Source organism: Phacochoerus africanus, chromosome 1 (genome assembly GCF_016906955.1).
Source record: "Phacochoerus africanus isolate WHEZ1 chromosome 1, ROS_Pafr_v1, whole genome shotgun sequence".
Classification (NCBI taxonomy): domain Eukaryota; kingdom Metazoa; phylum Chordata; class Mammalia; order Artiodactyla; family Suidae; genus Phacochoerus; species Phacochoerus africanus.
In genome coordinates, this window is record NC_062544.1 from 272,420,986 (window position 1) to 272,442,177 (window position 21,192).

The window sequence follows — 21,192 nt, forward strand, 5'->3', positions numbered from 1 at the left end:
GCTCGGTCCCCTGCCCTTGCTCAGTGGGGCTAACGATCCGGCGTTGCCGTGAGCTGTGGTGTAGGTTGCAGACGCGGCTCGGATCCCGCGTTGCTGTGGCTCTGGCTACTGCTCCGATTCAACCCCTAGCCTGGGAACCTCCATATGCTGCGGGAGCGGCCCAAGAAATAGCAACAACAACAACAACAACAACAACAAAAAGACAAAAAGACAAAAAAAAAACAAATCAATTAAGTCTTTTTGTATTAACCTGTCAAAGAAGCCACCTACTTAATAAACTGATTCAGAGTTATCGAATCCAACTAGGAACCATGAGGTTGAGGGTTCAATCCCTGGTCTTGCTCAGTGGGCTAAGGATCTGGCATTGCCGTGAGCTGTGGTGTAGGTCACAGACATGGTTCAGATCCCACATTGCTGTGGCTGTGGCATAGGCCAGCAGCTGCAGCTCCAATTCGACCCTAGTCTGGGAATCTCCATATGCCATGGGTGTGGCCCTAAAAAGCAAAAAAATAAATAAATAAAAATAAATAAATAAACTGATTCAATCAATGTTTGAAACTTTTAAAGTGAGGATATGTCTAAAAGAATTTTTCAAAATAGAGTAGATTTTTCCAGCTTCCTTCCTGGACGATGATGTCTTTCTTTTAAACATGAGACAACAGAGACATCTAGTGGCTGCCAAAATAATTTGAGCAAAATAATTACTATGGGGTATTTTCATTATTTAGCAGTAACAGTCTGAACTACATGTTAACATCTCATAGATCTTTTTCTAAACGCTGATCTTCAAGTAAGGTAAATTTCCAATAATGAATTAACTGACATCTCCACAAGAGTCAGAAGTTGACCAAAGGGGTTAAACAAAAAATAGCAAGATCCAATTCTCTGGAAACTATTACTATGGGAACACAAAATTAAATCACAGAAATCTGGTTTACTACAATAAAAGGACTTGGTGGCTACATTCAGTTAGAATAAAAATAGATCCAAGCACATTAGAGAGATTAAATTACTTTGCAAAAAGTGTGTGTGTGTGTGTGTGTGTGTGTGTAAAAAACTGGAAGGGTAAGGAAGTAGAGACAGAAATAAACTTAGGAGAATATCTTAAATTATCCAGATACAATTAGATTAAAATGTGAGGCAATTCTCCCTTTCTTTCCAAAAGGAGGGGAAGGAAGGGGTTTAGGACAATAACAGAAACACATACAGGACAGAACGGTCAAACACTGTCTCATATTCATTTACCTGAGACGAAGCAGCTTTGAAGAAAGTAAGAATTAATTTCCAAGTGAGGAGGTATCCCAGAACATAGCAGAAGTCTTCACTCAGAGGCTTAATAGTAACTATCTGTCCAACAGGAATACACCCCAAGACATTTTCTAGTAAGTCTTCTTGAGTACTAAGAAGAGACATCAGTGCTGCTGGTGGTGACCTAAGAATCAATGATTAAACATCACATAACTCATCCCTTAACAAAACTGACAGCATATACAATTTTGCACATTTTAGAAAAATCCAAAAACCACTTTAAATGCTCCCCCTCCCCTTCGCCTGCTTTTTGGCCGGTGGAAGTTCCTGGGCCAGGGATTGAAACTGAGCCACAGCAGTGATCCAAGCTGCTGCAGTGACAACACCAGATCCTTAACCTGCTGCACCACAGGGGAACTTTCAAAAGTCCCCCGTTATAGATTCAATATGACTCCTAATTACACATTAAGGCAATTACAGAATCTGAAAGGCATTAAGCTATATAAACATACATTTCCCTATTTTAAATACATAAACATATAAAATATAAAATTGTATACTGTAAACATGCTATAAAATAGGGACTCTGGCACTTAAGCAGCACTTAAAGGAAAGAATACTTTTTTTTTTTTTTGTCTTTTTTGGGCCGAACCCACGGCATATGGAGGTTCCCAGGCTAGGGGTCCAATCAGAGCTATAGCCGCTGGCCTATGCCAGAGCCACAGCAACGCCACATCCGAGCCACGTCTATGACCTACACCACAGCTCACGGTGACACTGGATCCTTAACCCACTGAGCGAGGCCAGGGATCGAACCTGAGTCCTCATGGATGCTAGTTGGGTTCGTTAACCGCTGAATCATGACAGAAACTCCAAGAATCCTTTTAGAAAATATACATCTCAATCTTCTGCTTTACAGATGAAAAAAAAATTCACACATCCAAAGAGGCTAAATGATTATTAGTCTGAAGTTCCCTGGCTGATAGTCAGGGGAATGATTAGGGTTAACAAATCCTACCAGGTCCTTTATTACCCTACAAAGGGTGAAAAGATCGTTAAGACTATGTGTCTGTTCAGTAAATTTAACATTCAAATTAATTAATGACATGAGTTAATTTTTTTTAACTGAAGAACTTACTGCATTCATTAATACTTTCAGATGAACTAATGAGATTCTCAAAAAGAGAAATATTTGCACATATCTCCCTTAAATTCTCTTCTCCATGATCTTCTAGCTTGGTTCTCTCCTTTCACCTCTGTGATCTGTGTCCCTTTATGGCTTCCTACTATCAGCCCATGAACAAAAGTCTTCTTCAAGCTTCTGCCCTAAAGTTTTTGTTTGTTTGTTTGTTTTGTCTTTTGTCTTTTTAGGGCTGCACCCCCTGCATATGGAGATCCCCAGGCTAGGGGTCTAATCGGAGCTACCGCTGCTGGCCTATGCCACAGCCACAGACACGCCAGATCCAAGCCGCGACTATGACCTACACCGCAGCTCACGGCAACACCAGATCCTTAACCCATACGCTAAGCTTTTACCTTCAAAATCACTATCTCATTACCAACCCTTCTCTCCATCCCATACCAAGAGTCACTAGAGTCTATAAAGAACAGCTCTCCACTTTCCACACTAACCTCCATGCACTGTTCATTATAACTTCTGGAATGGTCTCCACCTCAGCTTGCTTCTTTGAACAGCTTATGATTTATACTATTGCCAGAATCAGCTGGTGGTATCCCATCTTCTACCAAACAATAACTCCTAGAAAATGCCATTTTTTGGAGTTCCTCCTGTGGTGCAATGGGATCCGAGGCCTCTCTCGAGCACAGGGACCACAGGTTTGACCCCCGACCCAGAACAGTGGGTTAAGCATGCAATGTTTGCCACAGCTTCGGTATAGATCGCAACTGCAGCTCGGATCCGAGCCCTGGCCTGGGAAGTCCACATGCCACAGGGCAGTCAAAAAAAAAAAGAAAGAAAGAAAAGCCCCCAAAAATGTCATTTTTAAGGTCCTTCATTATCCTTCCAGCTTTATTTTCCATTCTACCCTCCCTGCCTACTCCACACATACTCGTTCATTAATTTTTCATCAACAAACGGTGGAGTTCCAGTCATGGCGCAGCGGAAATGAATCCAACTAGGAATCATGAGGTTGCAGGTTCGTCTCTGGCCTCGCTCAGTGGGTTAAGGATCCGGTGTTACCGTGAGCTGTGGTGTAGGTCGCAGATGCGGCTTGGATGTGGCGTTGCTGTGGCTCTGGCGTAGGCTGGCAGCTACAGCTCTGATTAGACCCCTAGCCTGGGAACCTTCCATATGCTGTGGGTGCAGCCCTAAAAGGACAAAAGCACTGTTCCTAACTGCTTGAGGCCAAGAACCTGGATATTGTGAACATAGGAGTAACAGACAAAAATGTCTGCCTTCACAGAGCTTACATGCCAGTGGAAGAAGATACAGACAATTTAAAAAATACATTAAATGGTGATTACTCGATATTCCCCACGCCTACCCTGAACATTTATGCCTCAATGCTTCTGCACATGGTGTTGCTATCTAACTTGTCTTTGCCCGGCCAAAATGCTATTTAACCTGAAAGGCCTCAAGTGAATGTCTCTTCCTCAAGATAAAGTCTTCTCTTTCTGGGCACAGGAGAGGTGGCCTCCTAACATCTTTTTCTTTTCTTTTCTTTTGCTTTTTAGGGCCGTGCCTACAGCACATGAAGTTCCCAGGCTAGGGGTCAAATGGGAACTGCAGCTGCAGCTGCCAGACTATACCCCAGCCACAGCAACATGGGGTCCAGGCCCCATCTGCAAACCACACTGCTGCTGATGGCAACGCCAGATCCTTAACCCACTGAGCGAGGCCAGGGATCAAACCTGCATCCTCATGGATACTAGTTGGGTTCGTTTCTGCTGAGCCACAACAGAACTCCTATCCTTTTTCTTAGCACTTGTCATACACTGTCTTCTGTTACAAGATGGTATTATCATCTAAATTGAATTATAAGCTCTTTAAGAAAAAGACTGTTTACTGAACACTGCACTCTCCCCTCAACATTTAATACTTTGCACAAAGGTGTATGCAATAGATTTATGAATTGGTATACTCCTTCCACAGCTACCATGTAGAAAGTTTTACTAAACAGCAGCAAACTGAAAATTATTGAAGAATAATTAAGAAGAGAGAATGACTATCTTTGGGGGTGAACTCTAAATTTTCATTTATATCTTATAGATAAATTTACAAGATCTATTGAATGAATATATACTCTATTTGTTTTTTTTTTTCCCCTTTTTGGCCATCCCACAGCATACAGAAGTTCCCGGGCCAGGGATGAATCCAAGCTGGAGCTGTGACCTATGCTACAGCTGCGGCAACATCAGATCCTTAACCCTCCGTGCCAGGCCAGGGATCAAACTGGTGACTCCACAGAGATAGGAATTTAATAAAACAAACAACAAATTGTCTTCAATTTATGATGGTTTGACCTACAATTTTTCAACTTCACTATAGTGTGAAGTGATAAGCATTCAGTAGAAACCATGCTATGAATTCTGATCTTTCCCCAGGCTGGTGATTTGCAGTATGATACTCTCATGATGCTGAGCAGTGGTGGCAAACTGCAGCTCTCAGTCAGCCATGTGGTCACAAGGGTAAGCAACCGTTCTGTACCCAAACAACCGTTTCTGCTTTTCACTTTCAGTACAGTACCCAATAAACTAAACGAGATACTCAACACTCTGTCATGCTAGATGACTGTGCCCAGTGCAGGCTAATGTAAATGTTCAGAAGCACACTTAAGTAGCTAGGCGAGGCTGATGTTCAAGAGGTTAGGCATATCATATGCATTTCTGACTCAACACTATCTTCAAGTTACGATGGCTTTATCAGGATGCAACCCCATCATAAATCAAGGAAGATTTGTATTTAAAAAACTTACAAGGCTGGTTCTTCTTCTTCATCTCCGTATGATTTTAGATTATCCTGATCATACTGTGGGAATTCAGGCATCAATCTGGAAGTTAGAATATTATTTTAAGCTACAATTTAAACTGTTTGTTGTCAGATCATGCTTAAAAGAAGAAAGACCAATACTTATTTGGCAATGAGTATATCTTTTTACTGAGTTTTTTTTTCTGAAATAACCCCTTATGGCCAGGACTATCTAAATGTAAACTGTGTGTGGAGAACAGTGACCTAAAAGATCAAAAACACGGCATCCCTGTTACTGAAATGCACAGTCAAGTTTACTTCACTGTTGCTGCTTTTACTTGGACTTTTTTTAACGACTAAGAATTAAAACTACATACATATTCCATTTCTTTAGACCACCACAACACTGATTTGATTGAAAGAATTCTTACTTGTATAGCATATGATAAACAGCAATTTGCACAGGCCGAGCTCTGTAAAGGAGTAATGGGGCTAATGTATTTAACAAATTCTGGAGATATTCTGGCAAGTTTGTTTTCTGGCCAGCAATCAATCTCGCAGGGAGCTTTTGACTCAGCAGTTGATCCTTTGGGATATAGGTTAATGTTTCACACATGGGCTTCAGCATCGCATTCTGAAACGATGTTTCAGATGTATCTTTGCTTTCATCTGAGGACAAAAAGGAAAGAAATATTCACACCCCAAAGCTAAATTAGTTAATACAGCTTGACTGATTCATAGACAACCAAATGTTATTTAAGAAAATGAAATAAAAATTTGACAAAGTTAAAGCAGTCCCAACTAGAAACATGAACTGAATAGAGATTTTAGATAATCTCAACTATGTAATGACTTCCATTTTCTCACCCTTAAAGGAAAACAGGTTTGAGTTAAAATAATCTATTCATGTTCTCTGAATTATTATTTTAATTTTAATTTTAATTTTTAATAGTCTTCTTTAATTTTAATAGCCAATAGTCTTCATTTTTCAATTCTTATCCATAAAGCAGAAGCATATATGATGCTTCTGAGGTGCCAAGCTTTCTCTCTGGATCTTTTTTACTATTTTGTACTGTATGACCTAAACAGCCAAAGGATTTTTTCTGGCTTTTATTTTTTTTTAGTTTTGTAACAAGCCATCTTCTTTTTCTTTCTTTCATTCTTTTTTGCTTTTTAGGGCCCCACTTGAGGCATATGGAAGTTCCCAGGCTAGGGTCGAATTGGAACTACAGCTTCCGGCCTATGCCACAGCCATAGCAATGCCAGATCCGAGCTGCATCTGTGACCTACATCACAGCTCAGCAGCAACACCAGATCCTTAACCCACTGAACCAGGCCAGGGATCACATCTGCTTCCTCATGGACACTGTGTCAGATTCTTAACCCACTGAGCCACAACAGGAACTTCCCAACAGGTCATCTCACTATTATTCCTTTTTTCACTTGCCTGTAAAAGTCACCAAAAGAGGTAAAAGCAAACTGTGGATGCCTTGAGAAAAAAATTCTTTCCATTCACTGATTAGATTTACAGGAAGACTGCCAGTGGTATCCGGTGTTGTGGAATCAAAAAAAGCGCTGAGTTCACAGGCCAAATCACAGCTGACACAGGCAAACAGTTGCACAAGTGGAACCGAATACAATGCCTGATTCTCATTTGTTGTCTGAAGAAACAAAAATCAAGTAAGTAAGCAGACTGCTTCTAGAATACTACAGATCAAGGCAATAAAAAGTCCCTTTCGCTTCTCTAAATGTAAAAATAAGAAGCAGTTGAAATGGATAGTCTCAGGAAACATGTATATATTGTACATCAAAAGAACGTTTTTTTTCAAAATTAAATATTAGAATCAACTCATTTATTCTGAAATGTTTTTTATTTCTAAAACCATGAAAGGAAATAATTATCAATCGCCATTTAACAAGTTACATACATTAACAACACATTTATAATTTTCTCAGGAGTCCCACCAATTGGGTATTATTAAGTTATTTTATTTTATTAATGTTTTTGGCTGCACCTGTGGCATATGGAAGTTCCTGGGCCAGGGATCAAATCTGAGCCGCAGCTGCAACCTAGGCCACAGCTTTGGCAATTCTGGATCTTTAACCCACTACACTAGCTGGGGATCCAACTTGTGCCTCAGCAGAGACCTGAGGCACTGCAAAGACAACATGGATCCTTCACTAAGGATCCATGCACCACATGGAAACTCCCATTAAGTTATTTTAAAATGAGGAAACTGAGGTACGACTAGGTAAAGTTTAATACCCTAAGCCACACAGCTAATAGCAGGTAAAGCAGAGATTCAGACCAATTCAACTCTGACTTGTTGCATCAGAGCCCACAAGAATTACATATCTAGTTGCTTTGGATCATAAAAAGAACACTAATTGCCTCTGAATTTGCTTATTCTTTAATACCCTGCTCTGGCAAAACTGAAACAGTACATTTTAAGAATAATTTAATTAGAAGCAAAAAGACCAAAAAAGCTTGTCATGAAAAGATAAAACCTGAAAGGGCTATGCTGCAAATATTACATTAAAATGAGTTAATGGAGAGAACATTTTAAAAGCAGTCAGAAATGCAAACTATTGCATTTGGAGTGGATAAGCAATGAGATCCTGCTGTATAGCACAGAGAACTGTATCAAGTCACTTATGATGGAACATGATGGAGGATAATGTGAGAAAAAGAATATATATACATATACATATATGAGACTGGGTCACTTCCTGTACAGTAGAAATTGACAGAACACTGCACACCAACTATAATGGAAAAAAATAAAAATCATTCAAAAAATTTTTTTAAATAAAAAAGAAAAGCAGTCAGCAGATTGGTTACTGGCAGATAGCAAACTTCAATCATTTTACTCATCTGTCAAGTAGTAGCTGGTGAAGAATATATCTATAAAGTGTTTAAATGTTTGCAAAGGAGCTAACTGCAATCACAACTTAAAGAAGATTAGTAAAGAGTTCTGGTACACAGATACACATAAAGACCCAACAAGGGTGATGACACATCAGGTTAATTTACCTCCAACCAAGCCAACATGGAGCACATGATAAAGTCCCATTCACTCTCTGCCAAAGGAGATGAGCAGTATTTCAGAAACAGGGATAGGAATCGGATTATTTCTATATTTACACCCAGTATCTCTGGGCTTACTTCTGACAGATTACTGAGATAAAGACAAAAACAAAACAAAATATTGAAAAATTATATACACATTCAACTAGAAAAATGTAAATCTTATATATTTATAATAGACTGACTTAAATGTCCACTATCCTATTATTCTACGAAATTGTGACCTTAAGATATATAATCTGAGTCCATATCATAGAGAGAGAGGAAAATATAGTATAAAAAGATTACCTACCAACTGAAAAGAAAAATATCCTCATGGTCTTTCTTCCAGGTTATCAGAATTTTTAATATACCATGTAATAGTTCTCCATCATCTATGCTTTTAGTTTGCAGACACGAATTGAAAATGGCAAGATGTCCAAAACCTCCTAAAGAAAAATTTTAAATTAAAAAAAATTGTTTAATTATACTCTACTATAAAAAAGAAAATCTACTCTGACATAGGTTAAAAACTTCAAAAGTGTCTGGGCTGGAGTTCCTGCTGTGGCACAGTGGGTTAAGGATATGGTGTCGTCTCTGTGGCATCACAGGTTTGATCCCTGGTCCAGGGACTTCCATATGCCCCAGGGGCGGCCAAAAAAAGAAAAAAAAAAAAGTCCAGGTTAAGGACTCTAAAAATTAGGGCTTATATGAAAGAGTCAACAAATAAGCTTCTAAGCTCCACAGGGCACGGACCCTTTCTCACATGGATGCAGCACTCAGGACAGCACAAAAAAGAAAGTGTGGGGGTGGAGGCGGGGTGGGGGAGTGAAAGATATTGCGCATTAAACTAACCTGTGCTGCTTTTTTGTCTTAAGCATAGGACTCATTAAGCATGTTCACCTCTCAAAAAACAAACAAAACCCTAACTAGAGTGCAAAGTTAAATAAAATAGAACATACTGTTTCAAAATTCATTCAATAAGCATCTACTATGTGGATTCCCTCCTCTTCGGAATCCCTGTCCCCCTTTATACTTCAGCTCTCAGCTCTGAAATTCCTTCCACTCTGCCTCCTCTCTGAAATTCCCAAGTATAAAAAATATGCCCCTCCTCACTTCTCTAATATAACTTGTTCATTGCCTTTATAACACTAATGTTTGTTTAGTTATTATCTCAATTAGAAAGTATGCCCGCCTAGCACAATGTCTGAGTTACAGATGTTGATTTTGACTGACTAAATCAAGAATAAATGAGTGAATACAAGCACCACTAGATGCTAGGGAGAGAAAGCTGAGTAAGATTCTGTCCCCGAAGGAACTCATCTAGCGCTACTGGCAGACTTAAAAACAAATTAGAATACAGTATGGACAAAAACTGAGAGTCCAGGACAGGAATCTAGACTGAGTCAGAAAAGGCTTCCCAAAGCTGATGTTCGAACTGGTATTTATCAAAAGATAAATAAAAGTCTGCAAGACTAGAAAAAGGATACTTCAAGGAGTGTGAAGGCACAAAGGTATAAGAAAGTATAGAATGTTCAAAATTCATGAGAATTTAGCATGGCCAGGGTCCCAGGAGGAAGCAAAAGAGGTAAAAATAGGGAAATCAGATGCAATTATAATTAAAAGTGTCTTATCAGCCAAACTAAGGACTTAGATTTTTTTATCGTAGGCAAAAGGGAACCAAGGAAGAAAGCAAAAATAAATAAAAATTTAAAAAATAATAATGTAATTTTCAAGGTAGAGGAAGAATTTTTTTCTATTTAATCTTCCTGAAGAAAATAAAAGAGGCCCAAGTTTAATCAGAAACAATTGATTTTCTGATAACTAAAATATATTTGTTAGTTCATTTTCTTTCATCACTTTGGCTAGAAGAGCAAAATTGATTGTCAAATTCCCAAAATGTCCTCCTCTTCCTGGTGGCCTCTATATGGCTGGGTACCTTCTGGTCTCTGTGAACAGCACGCTGTTGTGTGAACCGCAGCCCTGCCTCCCGCCCCTTCTCTCAACACCCTCCTCCTCCAGTTACAACCTATGCTGGAGGAATCACCTGCACTCCCACGGGGTAACCCTCTCTTCCATGCAGTCAGTTCAACTGCATCCCTGCTGTTCCAGGACTGCAAATCCCAACCAAATCCCATAGTTTAATGATGTAAGTAAACTCAACAGTAAAGTTTATGCCACAAAAAATTTACTTTTGACATTGGCTGGCCCTTCATGCTATCAAAGCAATTATTTTTTATTATGTTTGTTTATGGACATATTCTTCTTCCATGATTTCAAACTTTCACTACTTTCTTCTTAAAATCTACAATCTAGTTCCCACTTACTAAGTGACCAAAGAGACTTGAGGACATGAAGTTCCCAACACCCTTTATATCCACATCTATACCCAACATACAACTTCTCCTTATCCTGTGTCTACCTACACATGGTTGATAACTTTTTTTCCTTTTTCATTTTAGGGCCACACCCATGGCATATGGAAGTTCCCAGGCTAGGGGGCAAATCAGAGCTGCAGCTGCCACCATACGCCACAGCCACAGCAACCTGGGATCCAAGCGAGTCTGCAACCTACACCACATCTCAAGGCAACGCCAGATTTTTAACGCACTGAGCAAAGCCAGGGATCAAACCTGCTGATCCATGACGGGAACTCCATCTGTACCCAGCCTATACTGTCTCCTTATCTTGCCTCTACCTACACGTGGTTGATTTCTTCTAACTGCTCTCTCTCTTTTTTTTTTGGCTGCACCCACAGCATGTGGAAGTTCCCACACTAGGGATCAAGCCCATGCCACAGTAGCCACCTGAGCTCTCCAGTGGCAACAACAGATCTTTAACTCACAGCGCCATAAGAGAATTCCTCTTCTAATTGCTCTCGATCCCAGGCTACATGCACCCCATCATCTTCTAAGTGGGAAGTGCTGCAATTATTCCATCTCTATTTTCTATTCCTCCTTCTCCCCTACAACCTATACCCCCCTTTGGCCTTGTGTTCGCCTCCAGCTTTCACCTCTTTATACATCCCTTTCCACCAAACACTTAGAACAGACTAACTGCCCCCACTTTCTCACCACTGTTCATTCCAACAATGCCAAGCTAATGGATACTCTTCAGTATTTTAACTGACCTTCTGTGGCATTTAACAGGTGATGAATATTAACCCAACTCCTCCTTTGCTTCTCTTTTCTTTCTCTTCAGTGCTTATTCTCAAGTGTCCCTCCACCCACATAACCCCTTAAATCTATGAACTGGTGTTCCCTTGATATTTTTTACACTCTTCACTCTCCCTAAATAAACTCCCCATTTATAGATTAGACAGCAAACTACATGACATGGACTTTGAAAGCAGTATTTCCACCTAGCCAATAGCCTATTGCTTATTGACAATCTCCATTTGAAGAGTTATTCCATATCCACCTTAATCTCAATCTAATCTGTCTAAAACTTAACATCAGCTCCCTGTACACTCCTTCCCCATCGTCCTCTCAACCCTCAAGTCTCCTAAAGGGTTTTCTACAGGACCTGATGGTACTTCCATCTACCCAATCCAGAAATATAATCACAGAGCCTCATCAATTCTATTTCCTACCTCTTCCATTTCCATTTCCATCTCCTTTCTTTCACCTGTGCCCCGATTCAAGCTCCCTATCTTTCATTATGATTCTTCCACCAGCTCCCTATCTGGTTTCTATCCCCCATCTCTCTTCTCTCACATTTACCCTTCACACAGTTGTCAAAGTAATATTTCTAATATAGATGTGACAGTCTTACTACTCTCCTACCTAATTTGAGCCAATAGCTCCCTACCTCCAACAGCTTAAAGCTCAAACTCCTTAACCTCCAAAACTAGGCCTTTATGATCTGTTTCCTACTATTTTTCAAAATCAACATTCTTGGGCACCCTAACACCCTTTGTCCCAACTTTCTACCTTAAATGCCAACCGAAATGAACAATCTGCACTCTATGTTTCTAATGTACCTGGAATGCCCTTCCCCAACCATGTCCACATGGAAAACTACCCTTCATCACTCAGTTGAACTATTTCTCTTTGCGAAATCGCCATTGATATCTAAAAGTGGAAAACTCCTTTTCTGCCACTTTAACACACATGACATCTTTTTTGCTACATCAGTTATCTTGTAACTTTCTACCTGTTTTCTCTACAAAAGGAACTGCCACTAGCAGGGCTCAATAAATGCCTGTTAAATTAATAAACAAATGAACTAAAAGGGAACAGAATGTCCAAAAAGTTTAAAATATAACAAAAGCCATTCCCTCTTCTGTCTTTGTTAGTTCAATCACTGGTTGATGAGGGAGAAATGATGCATAGTTAAAAAAGCTATATAGAGAGAAGATGGTTAGAGGATATCTGTGGTTGTAAAACTTTCCTCAAAGCTGTAGCATTCCTTGGGGGGAAAAAAAAAAAAGTTCCCTGGTGGCTTAGCAAATTAAGGACCTGGTGCTATCATTGCTGTGGCTTGGATCACTGCTGTGGTGCAGGTTGGATCCCTGGCCCAGGAACTTCTGCGTACCAGAGGCATGCCCCCCTCCCGCCCCAAAAAAAACCCCACAACACTGTAGCATTTCTGTACTACAAAATGATAATAGCTACTCTCCAATGACACTCATTCTATTGAGTCTACTTATTACGTAGCAATATGTATAAATTAAGAAAAAAAATCAGCTATAATTCATCTCTGCTCAATTGGACTTCGACACTAAGAAACACCTATTTCATCTCAAATAACAATTAAATTAATGAAATATTTATTACCAAGCAACTAACCATTAATACTGCAAACATCTTCCTTGGTCCAAGCCAAAAGGGCAGGTATACATTGAGCAATGAATTCTTTCTTGTCTTCTTTTGGCAAAAATGGACAGAGACTCTGAATGGTATGCATATTACCTTCTGTTAGTGGGAAAAAACTGTTTAAAGAAAAAAAAAGGTAAAAATACTTATCTTAAATATTCAGTTATTTCAGAAAATTACTTATACTATTCAACATGACTAATATTTCCACTAAATAACTACATAGAAAAAAAATAAAAGCAATAAAAAGAGATTGACACTTGCTAATTCTGAATCATGAGACTGCAGATAATTTTTTGCTGTTTCTTTCTCTTTTTAATGTTCCTAATTTGTAAAATAAGCATACATAACTTCCCCCATGTATGATTTTTTTAAAATTATACAAACAATACATGATTACCCTCTGTTTAAGAGTCAAGTGATTCAGGAGGCCAGCCACACGATGAAAAATGCACAATGAATAATGCGTCTGACGATGGATCAGAAGAGTCAACTGATTCAAATTAAAGAGCACCAGTCGCATGTCCTTTGTATGAACCGATAGCCCTACATGTGCATGTACGTACAGTTGGGTTTTATTTACCTAAGTTTTGTATTATTTGCCACTTACATACTCTGTACATCGCTTTACATCAGAATATCGGTGTGAAGTAGTCTTTCTATATTAAAGCTGCATAACCAAATTGAAAGCAAAACCAAAAATATTCCATATTATCATCATTTAACTATTTCTCTATTAGCGATCATTTAGTCCCCTGCCCCAATTTTTCCTCTTACAAATAATTCTGTAATAAATGTCCCAGACTAGCAGAGACTAGTCTGCATACATGCAAATATCTCTTTAGGCTAGATTCCTGGAATCAGAACTGCAAAAAAATCAAAGGATTTGAATGTATTATATTTTGATAATCTCAAACTGCTTTTCAAAAAAGTATAGCCAATTTACACTTTCATCGAAAATGTACAAATTTGTTTTGCTGAACTGTTAATCAATTTTTAAATTCCTGGCAATATGGTAGATACAATTTTCTACTTTTAATTTATATTTCTGTCATCATTAATAAGGCAAATCCTTTCATATTTCACACTTCACAAATGAAATCTCCTTTTATGACTATTTCATCTATGAATTACTTGTTCAAGTCCTAGGTACATTCTTCAATTTGAATAGTTTTACTAACAGAAGCTATGTACATATTATGGATATTACTTATTAATTTACAAATATTTTCTTCCATTTTGCCATCTGCCCTTCACCTTTTGCTTAATGTATTTTTATCATACAGAAATTTTCAACACAACACTGTAAATCAATTATATTTCAACAAAATTTTTAAAAATGAAAAAAGTTTTTTTTTCTTTTTAAATTGCAGTATAACATACATCATATAAAATTTATTATATTACCTTTTTCTTCTTTATCTTTTTTTCCTTTCTTTTTTGGCAGCCCCTGTGGCATATGGAAGTTCCCAGGCTAGGAATTGAATCCTAGCCATAGCTGTGACCTACGCCATGGCGGCAGCAATACCAGATCTTTAACCCACTGTGCCAGGCTAGGGATGGAACCCACGCTTCCAGAAATGATCATTAACCCACTGGGCCACAGTGGAAACTCCTACAGTTACCATTTTTAAGTGTATAGTTCAGTAGTTTTAACTTCATTCACATTGTGGTGCCACCAATCTCCAGAACTTTCTCATTTCACAAAATCGAAACTCTACCCATTACATAACAACGCGCCATCTTCCTCCCCTCACCCCTGACGATTTACTTTCTGTCTCAATGAATTTGACTATGCTAGGTATCTTATATAAGTGGAATCGTACAGTATTTATCTTTTTGTGACTGGTTTACTTCACTTAGCATAAAATTCATCTCTTAGCAAAATTCATCTCTTTTCTAGCATACCAAAATTTCCTTCATTTTTAAGGCAGAATAATATTGTATGTATATACCACATTTTTGTTTACGTATTCATCTGTCTATGGGCACCAAGGTTTTTGTTTTTATAAAATAAGATTATCTATCTTTTCTTTAATGGACTCTGGGTTTTGTGCGTTGCTTAAGATCTCTCTCATGCAAAGATTATACAGAGTCTCTTATTTTCCCCTAATACGTTTACAGATCTGTTCTTTTCATTTACTTTTCATCTGGACTTCGCTTTTACATGTAATGTAATGGAGTAGATCTCACAATTTTTTTCAAACACATCCAATTTTCCTAACATCATTTACCATCGACTCCTCCCACTATTTGAAAGAGTACTTGTATCAAAAACTAAACTTTCTGGAGTTCCCATCGTGGCTCAGCAGTCAACGAACCTGACTAATATCCATGAGGATTCGGGTTTGATCACTGGCCTTGCTCAGTGGGTTAAGGATCCAGCGTTACTGTGAACTGTGATGTAGGTCACAGACATGGCTCGGATCCCATGTCGCTGCGGCTGTGGTATAGGCTGGCGGCTACAGCTCTGACTGGATCCCTAGCCTGTGAACCTCCATATGCCACAGGTGAGGCCCTAAAAAAGACAAACAAAACAAAACAAAAAAACTAAACTTTCATGGAAGTTCCCTTGTGGCACAGTGGGTTAAGGATCCGGCATTGTCACTGCAGTGTCTCAGGTCAGTGCTGCAGTGAGGGTTCAATCCCTGTAGTGGGCATTTCCACATGCCACAGGCGTAGTCAAAACAAAACAAAACACAAAACCCCAACAAACCACATTTATTGCATTTTTAGAGTATATTTCAATCGGATGATCCCTATTTAGGAGAAGATTAAGTAACATTTCCTGCCACTTCCATATAGCAAATAATGGAAGAAGCATGTTAGCGAGGAGGAAAAAAATAGATTCCAGAGAGATCTCTGGGGAAAAGAGAGTAAGTTTATGAAATGCAAATTGTTTAAAGCAAGCATACAATTCCACAACAAATGTTTTAAGATTAAAATGCTTATTTAAAAAAGCACTGTGTCCTCAACCTAAAATAAATGCAATTGTTTTATACTCTCTAAATCTCATTTTCTTTAATTTAATTTCCTCAGATTTCCTAACCTTGTTTTCTTGATTCCTTAGAGAATGTTAGTTTGGGGCTGCCAAAGTGACCAATCATAATAAATTTCAAAGTAAAAATATTTTAAATGAGAATACCCTTCTTTTCTCCTATAGTGCCGTTTTACTTCATCAGATGAAACACTTCGGGAAAGGATCAACTTAGCAATAATAAGAGACCAAAGGGTGCCATTTTCCCTGGATCTAAAAAAGGAAAAAAAAGAATCTGTTTTGAAAGTGTACTTAAGATTCTTAAGATTTTTAAACACTGTTTACACCTAGATTCCTTTTACAGAACAAAATAAAACACCTTGTGAGGATAAGAATTCGGACTCTTGCACCTAAACAACTGCTGTTACCAAAAGGAATGGGAACTTAGGCTTCTAACACTCCTTTACCACTGGTTCTAAGTTCTTACCCCAAGGAAATCCCAAAGCCCCTCAAGTCCCAACAAGGGAGAGGACCTTAAAGATTAGGCTTTAGGACCAAAGGTGAGGGGGCATATCCCGGAGGACACCTAGGGCCGTTGAAGGTGAGGAACCAAGGAGGTATTAATGTATTAGTATCTGCTGAGGAAAGTTCGAGTGTCTAGTATGTGGAATAGGATTGGAGAGAAAGACCTGTTCACCTGGGGCCTCTGATACTGCAAAGCAAATGAAAAATACTATAGGCCAAAGAAAAATTATTAATGAGGAGAGCCCAACACAGTACTTTCAAAAAGCTAAACATCTAACTGCTGTAATCTTTACAACTCTGTTTTCATACCTAGTTCCTCATCTGGGGAGAGAGTTTTGTGGTTATGATATTAAGACACATCTGCAAAGACATGCAAGGAAAAAGGGAGAAAGAATAGTGGAAGGATGGGCCATATATGACAAATGAAAACAATTTCTACAGGGTTCAGTTTCCTTCTTTGTCATCTGTCCCTTGAATGTATTTAAGGATTTAGTAACACAGGCAAACTCCAAATACCTTCCCAGAGGAGTAAATTGAGTACTTAGTATCCACAAAGTATTTATCCTTAAGAATTGACCAAAAAAATAAATAAATAAATACATAAGAGTTCCCGTCTTGGCACAGTGGAAATGAATCTGACTAGGAACCATGAGGTTGTGGGTTCAATCCCTGGCCTCACTCAGTGGGTTAAGGATCTGTGAGCTGTGGTGTAGGTCACACATGCGGCTCGGATCTGACATTGCTGTGGCTCTGGCGTAGGCCAGCAGCAACATCTCCCATTAGACCCCTAGCCTAGGAACCTCCACATGCCACGGGTGCGCCCCTAAAAAGACAAAAGACAAAAAAAATTTTAAAAATTAAAAAAGAATTGGGATCAATCTAGATCAATCCTCTCATTCAAAGATTAGCATGAAGCTGGTTTACATTTTATAGACACAGAGCCATAAACTAGCAAAACAGTTGTAAAAAATTGGAAAGTGATATTCTTACCTGTTAAATAACAGCTGCAAAAGGCCAGAAGTATTACCAAGTCCACATAAGTTATCATACGTAATGTTCATTTTTTGAAGCATTTCACAAAATCCAGTTAGAAAAATAGGTGGATTGTCTAATTCTTCATACCACTGCAATGAATAGAGCAGTTCTGCAACTAAGAGAATGGACAACACACTGTCAAATGCACTTTGTGAACAGACCTTTCAATTGTTTTCACCTCTCTGCCCCATTTTTAACATTGCTGTGCTCGCTAATTTCAAAATATCTATGAACTGATGTTCAACGATAATGAAAATAGAGGATATCCGGCACAAACCTTACTTGATCCCTTTTCTGATGAGTTAAGAATGTGATAGGGACCTCAGTTACCAGAGACACTGACAGAATCTTTGTACTATTTTTGCTCCAAACGATATGAAGTTGCATCCAGGATAAACAACTATGTCATCCAAGACCTGAGGAGTTCGAGCTACTGTGTTAAGAAATGGGAGACAGAGTGCTATAGCAAACATGGCATGGGGCTCGGAACAGACTAGTCTGGATTCAAATGAGCTGTACACATATCAGCTAGGATCCTACAAATCTACCTCACAGGATACTGCGAGAATTAAATGACAAAAGTTTCACAAAATCTGGCATATCACAGATTTTTAATACATAATTAGAACTCTCTTTTATACAGCCAGGTATAAATTTTAGAGTCGTTAAGACTTGTAACCTGGTTCAAAATCTAATTCCATCCCTTGCAAGCTCCAGATAAGGAAAACAGGACTCTCCGTGTGGCTCACAGCATAACCATCCGGCGTTGCTTCTACAGATACGAAAAACAATAATATCTAACTGATAGAGTGCATGAGAAGATTAAATATCAAATACGTAATGTTGTTAGTTTGTAATTTCTAACGCAATGAATAAAAATAAATTGCTACAAAATTTATTACTCTAATTTCCAGTTCTGTTTTTGGACAGATTCACTCTATGAGTAAACTGCACTGCAGGCTAGTCTCCTTGATCTCGAGTACAAGTGCAGCTGGCTCACCCTAATAGGTGTTCCAGCTTTCTTTTACAGACCGCATAGTCTCCTCTGCAAGTAACTATACTCAGTTGAGAGCTCACAATCAAGACGGACACAGGAATCACGCAGGTCCTCCACCTTTCATACCATTCTACACAGGCCACACTCCTTCCTACGTGTCTGCATTGTTACCACAGGAAGCTTCTTAATCATCTTCAAACTCAGGCCTTGAAACTCCACTTGATCGGAGAAAATGATAGGCCCACACAATGGGAGAATGATTCAAAAATTAACCAAAAATTCAGAATCCCCGGAGTTCCCGTCGTGGCTCAGTGGTTAACGAATCCGACTAGGAACCATGAGGTTTTGGGTTCAATCCCTGGCCTCGCTCAGTGGGTTAAGGATCCGGCATTGCCATGAGCTGCAGTGTAGGTCACAGACAAGGCTCAGATCCTGTGTTGCTGTGGCTCTGGTATAGGCTGGCAGTTACAGATCCAATTAGACCCCTAGACTGGGAACCTCCATATGCCGTGGCTGCGGCCCTAGAAAAGGTGAAAAAAGACCAAAAAAAAAAAAAAAATTCAGATTCCCTGATGAAACAGAAGACTAACTTAACTGGTTTCTTTAGGGTTATATGTCACAGGACCTGCTTGACATTGACGTCATGCCAGTTTAAGTAACTGATCTTCTGCTCTACTGCTAACAAGATCATAGCAAGATTTTAGTATACTTCACTCTGAGTGCAATTTAACATTCGTCTCTTAAGTGCCCTAAAGTTTCTCATCACTAAAATAATTAAAAGGAGCTAAAGATTCCTGATTTTTTTTAAAAGATTTAAACTGCAGTATAATCTTACCCTAAGCAACCTACAGATGAAATGTGATCTCTGTCAAATTACCAATGACATTTTCAAGTAACTAGAACAAATAATCCTAAAATTTACATGGAACCATAAAAGACCTAGAATTGCCAAAGTAATCCAGAGGAAGAACAACAAAGCTGGAGACACAGCCCTCCCAGACTCCATATACCACAAAGCTATAGCAATCAAAATAGTATTGTATTGGTACAAAAACAGACATATGTATCAATGGAAAAGGACACAGAGACCAGAAATAAACCCACACATCTATGGTCAATTAATCTTTGACAAAGAAGGCAAGAACACACAGTGGGGAAAAGACAGTCTCTTCAGCAAGTGGTGCTGGGAAAATTGGACAGCCACATGTAATTCAATGAAGTTAGAACATATGCTCACATCATGCACAAAAATAAACTCAAAATGACTTGAAGACTTAAATATAAGACATGACACCACAAAACTCCTAGAAGAGATCATAAGGCAAAACATTGCTTGACATAAACTGTACCAATACTCTCTTAGGTCAGTCTCCTAAGGCAACAGAAATAAAAAAAGGAGTTCCCATTATGGCTAAGCACTAAACGAAGCTGACTAGTAACCATGAGGACATGGGTTTGATCCCTGGCCTTCCTCCGTGGGTTAAGGATCTGGCGTTGCTGTAAGCTGTGGTCCAGGTCACAGACTTGGCTCAGATCCCACGTTGCTGTGGCTGTGGTGTAGGCTTCAGCTGCAGCTCCAATTTGACCTCTAGCCTGGGAACTTCCATATGCTGCAGGTGCGGCCCTAAAACAAAAACAAAAACAAAAACAAATGGGACCTAATCAAACTTATAAGCTTTTGCACAGCAAAGGAAACCTTAAGGAAAATGAAAAAATAACCTACAGAATGGGAGAAAATATTTGCAAGTGATGCAACCAACAGGGGCTTAATTTCCAAAACATACAAACAACTCATACAATTCAATAAAAAAAAAAAAAAAAGGTCAGAAGACCTAAATAGACATGTCTCAAAAGATGGCCAACAGGCACATGAAAAGATGCTTATCATTGCTAATTATTAGAAAAATGGAAATCAAAATTACAATGAGGTACCACCACATGCCAGGTCATAATGGTCATCATTAAAAAGTCTACAAGTAACAAATGATGAAGAGAATGTGAAGAAAAGGGAACCTTCCTACATTATTGGTGGGAATGTAAACTGGAGCAGCCACTATGGAAAATAATGCGGATGTTACTCAAAAAAATAATATAGAACTACCACATGATTCAGCAATCCACTCTTGGGCCTATACCCAGACAAAACTATAATTCAAAAAGATGCATGCACCCCTGTGTTCATAGCAGCACTATTTACAATACCCAAAACATGGAAGCATCTTAAATGTCCACTGAGAGATAAAGAAGATGTGCACATATATACAATGGAATATTACCCAGCCATAAGAAAGAACAAAATAATGCCATTTGTGGCAACATGGATGACCTAGAGATCATCATACTAAGTGAAATAAGTCAGAAAGACAAATACCATGTTATCACTTATATGTAGAATCTAAAATATGGCACAAATGAACCTATCTACAGAACAGAAATGGACTCACACACATGGAAAACATTTATGGTTGCCAAGGAAGGGGTGGAAGGAGTAGGATGGATTGGGAGTTTGGGTTTAGTAGATGCAAACCATTACTTTTAGAATAGATAAGCAATGAGGTACTGCTGTATAATACAGAAAACTATCCAATCACTTGTGAC

The 21,192-nt window shown here is 38.8% G+C and overlaps 1 protein-coding gene across 1 annotated transcript in view; it reads right to left on the minus strand.

The window, feature by feature from the left end:
- Positions 1–21,192, minus strand: part of LTN1 (listerin E3 ubiquitin protein ligase 1) — a 63,008-nt gene that overhangs the window by 10,482 nt on the left and 31,334 nt on the right. Inside the window, exons 17-25 of the mRNA XM_047795199.1 lie at positions 17,553–17,712; positions 16,206–16,310; positions 13,034–13,176; positions 8,557–8,692; positions 8,211–8,355; positions 6,624–6,837; positions 5,608–5,845; positions 5,184–5,258; positions 1,246–1,432 (exon numbers count right to left, since the gene is read on the minus strand). Of these exons, the coding sequence (XP_047651155.1) occupies positions 1,246–1,432; positions 5,184–5,258; positions 5,608–5,845; positions 6,624–6,837; positions 8,211–8,355; positions 8,557–8,692; positions 13,034–13,176; positions 16,206–16,310; positions 17,553–17,712 (1,403 nt within the window). The remainder of the gene's footprint in view (positions 1–1,245; positions 1,433–5,183; positions 5,259–5,607; positions 5,846–6,623; positions 6,838–8,210; positions 8,356–8,556; positions 8,693–13,033; positions 13,177–16,205; positions 16,311–17,552; positions 17,713–21,192) is intronic.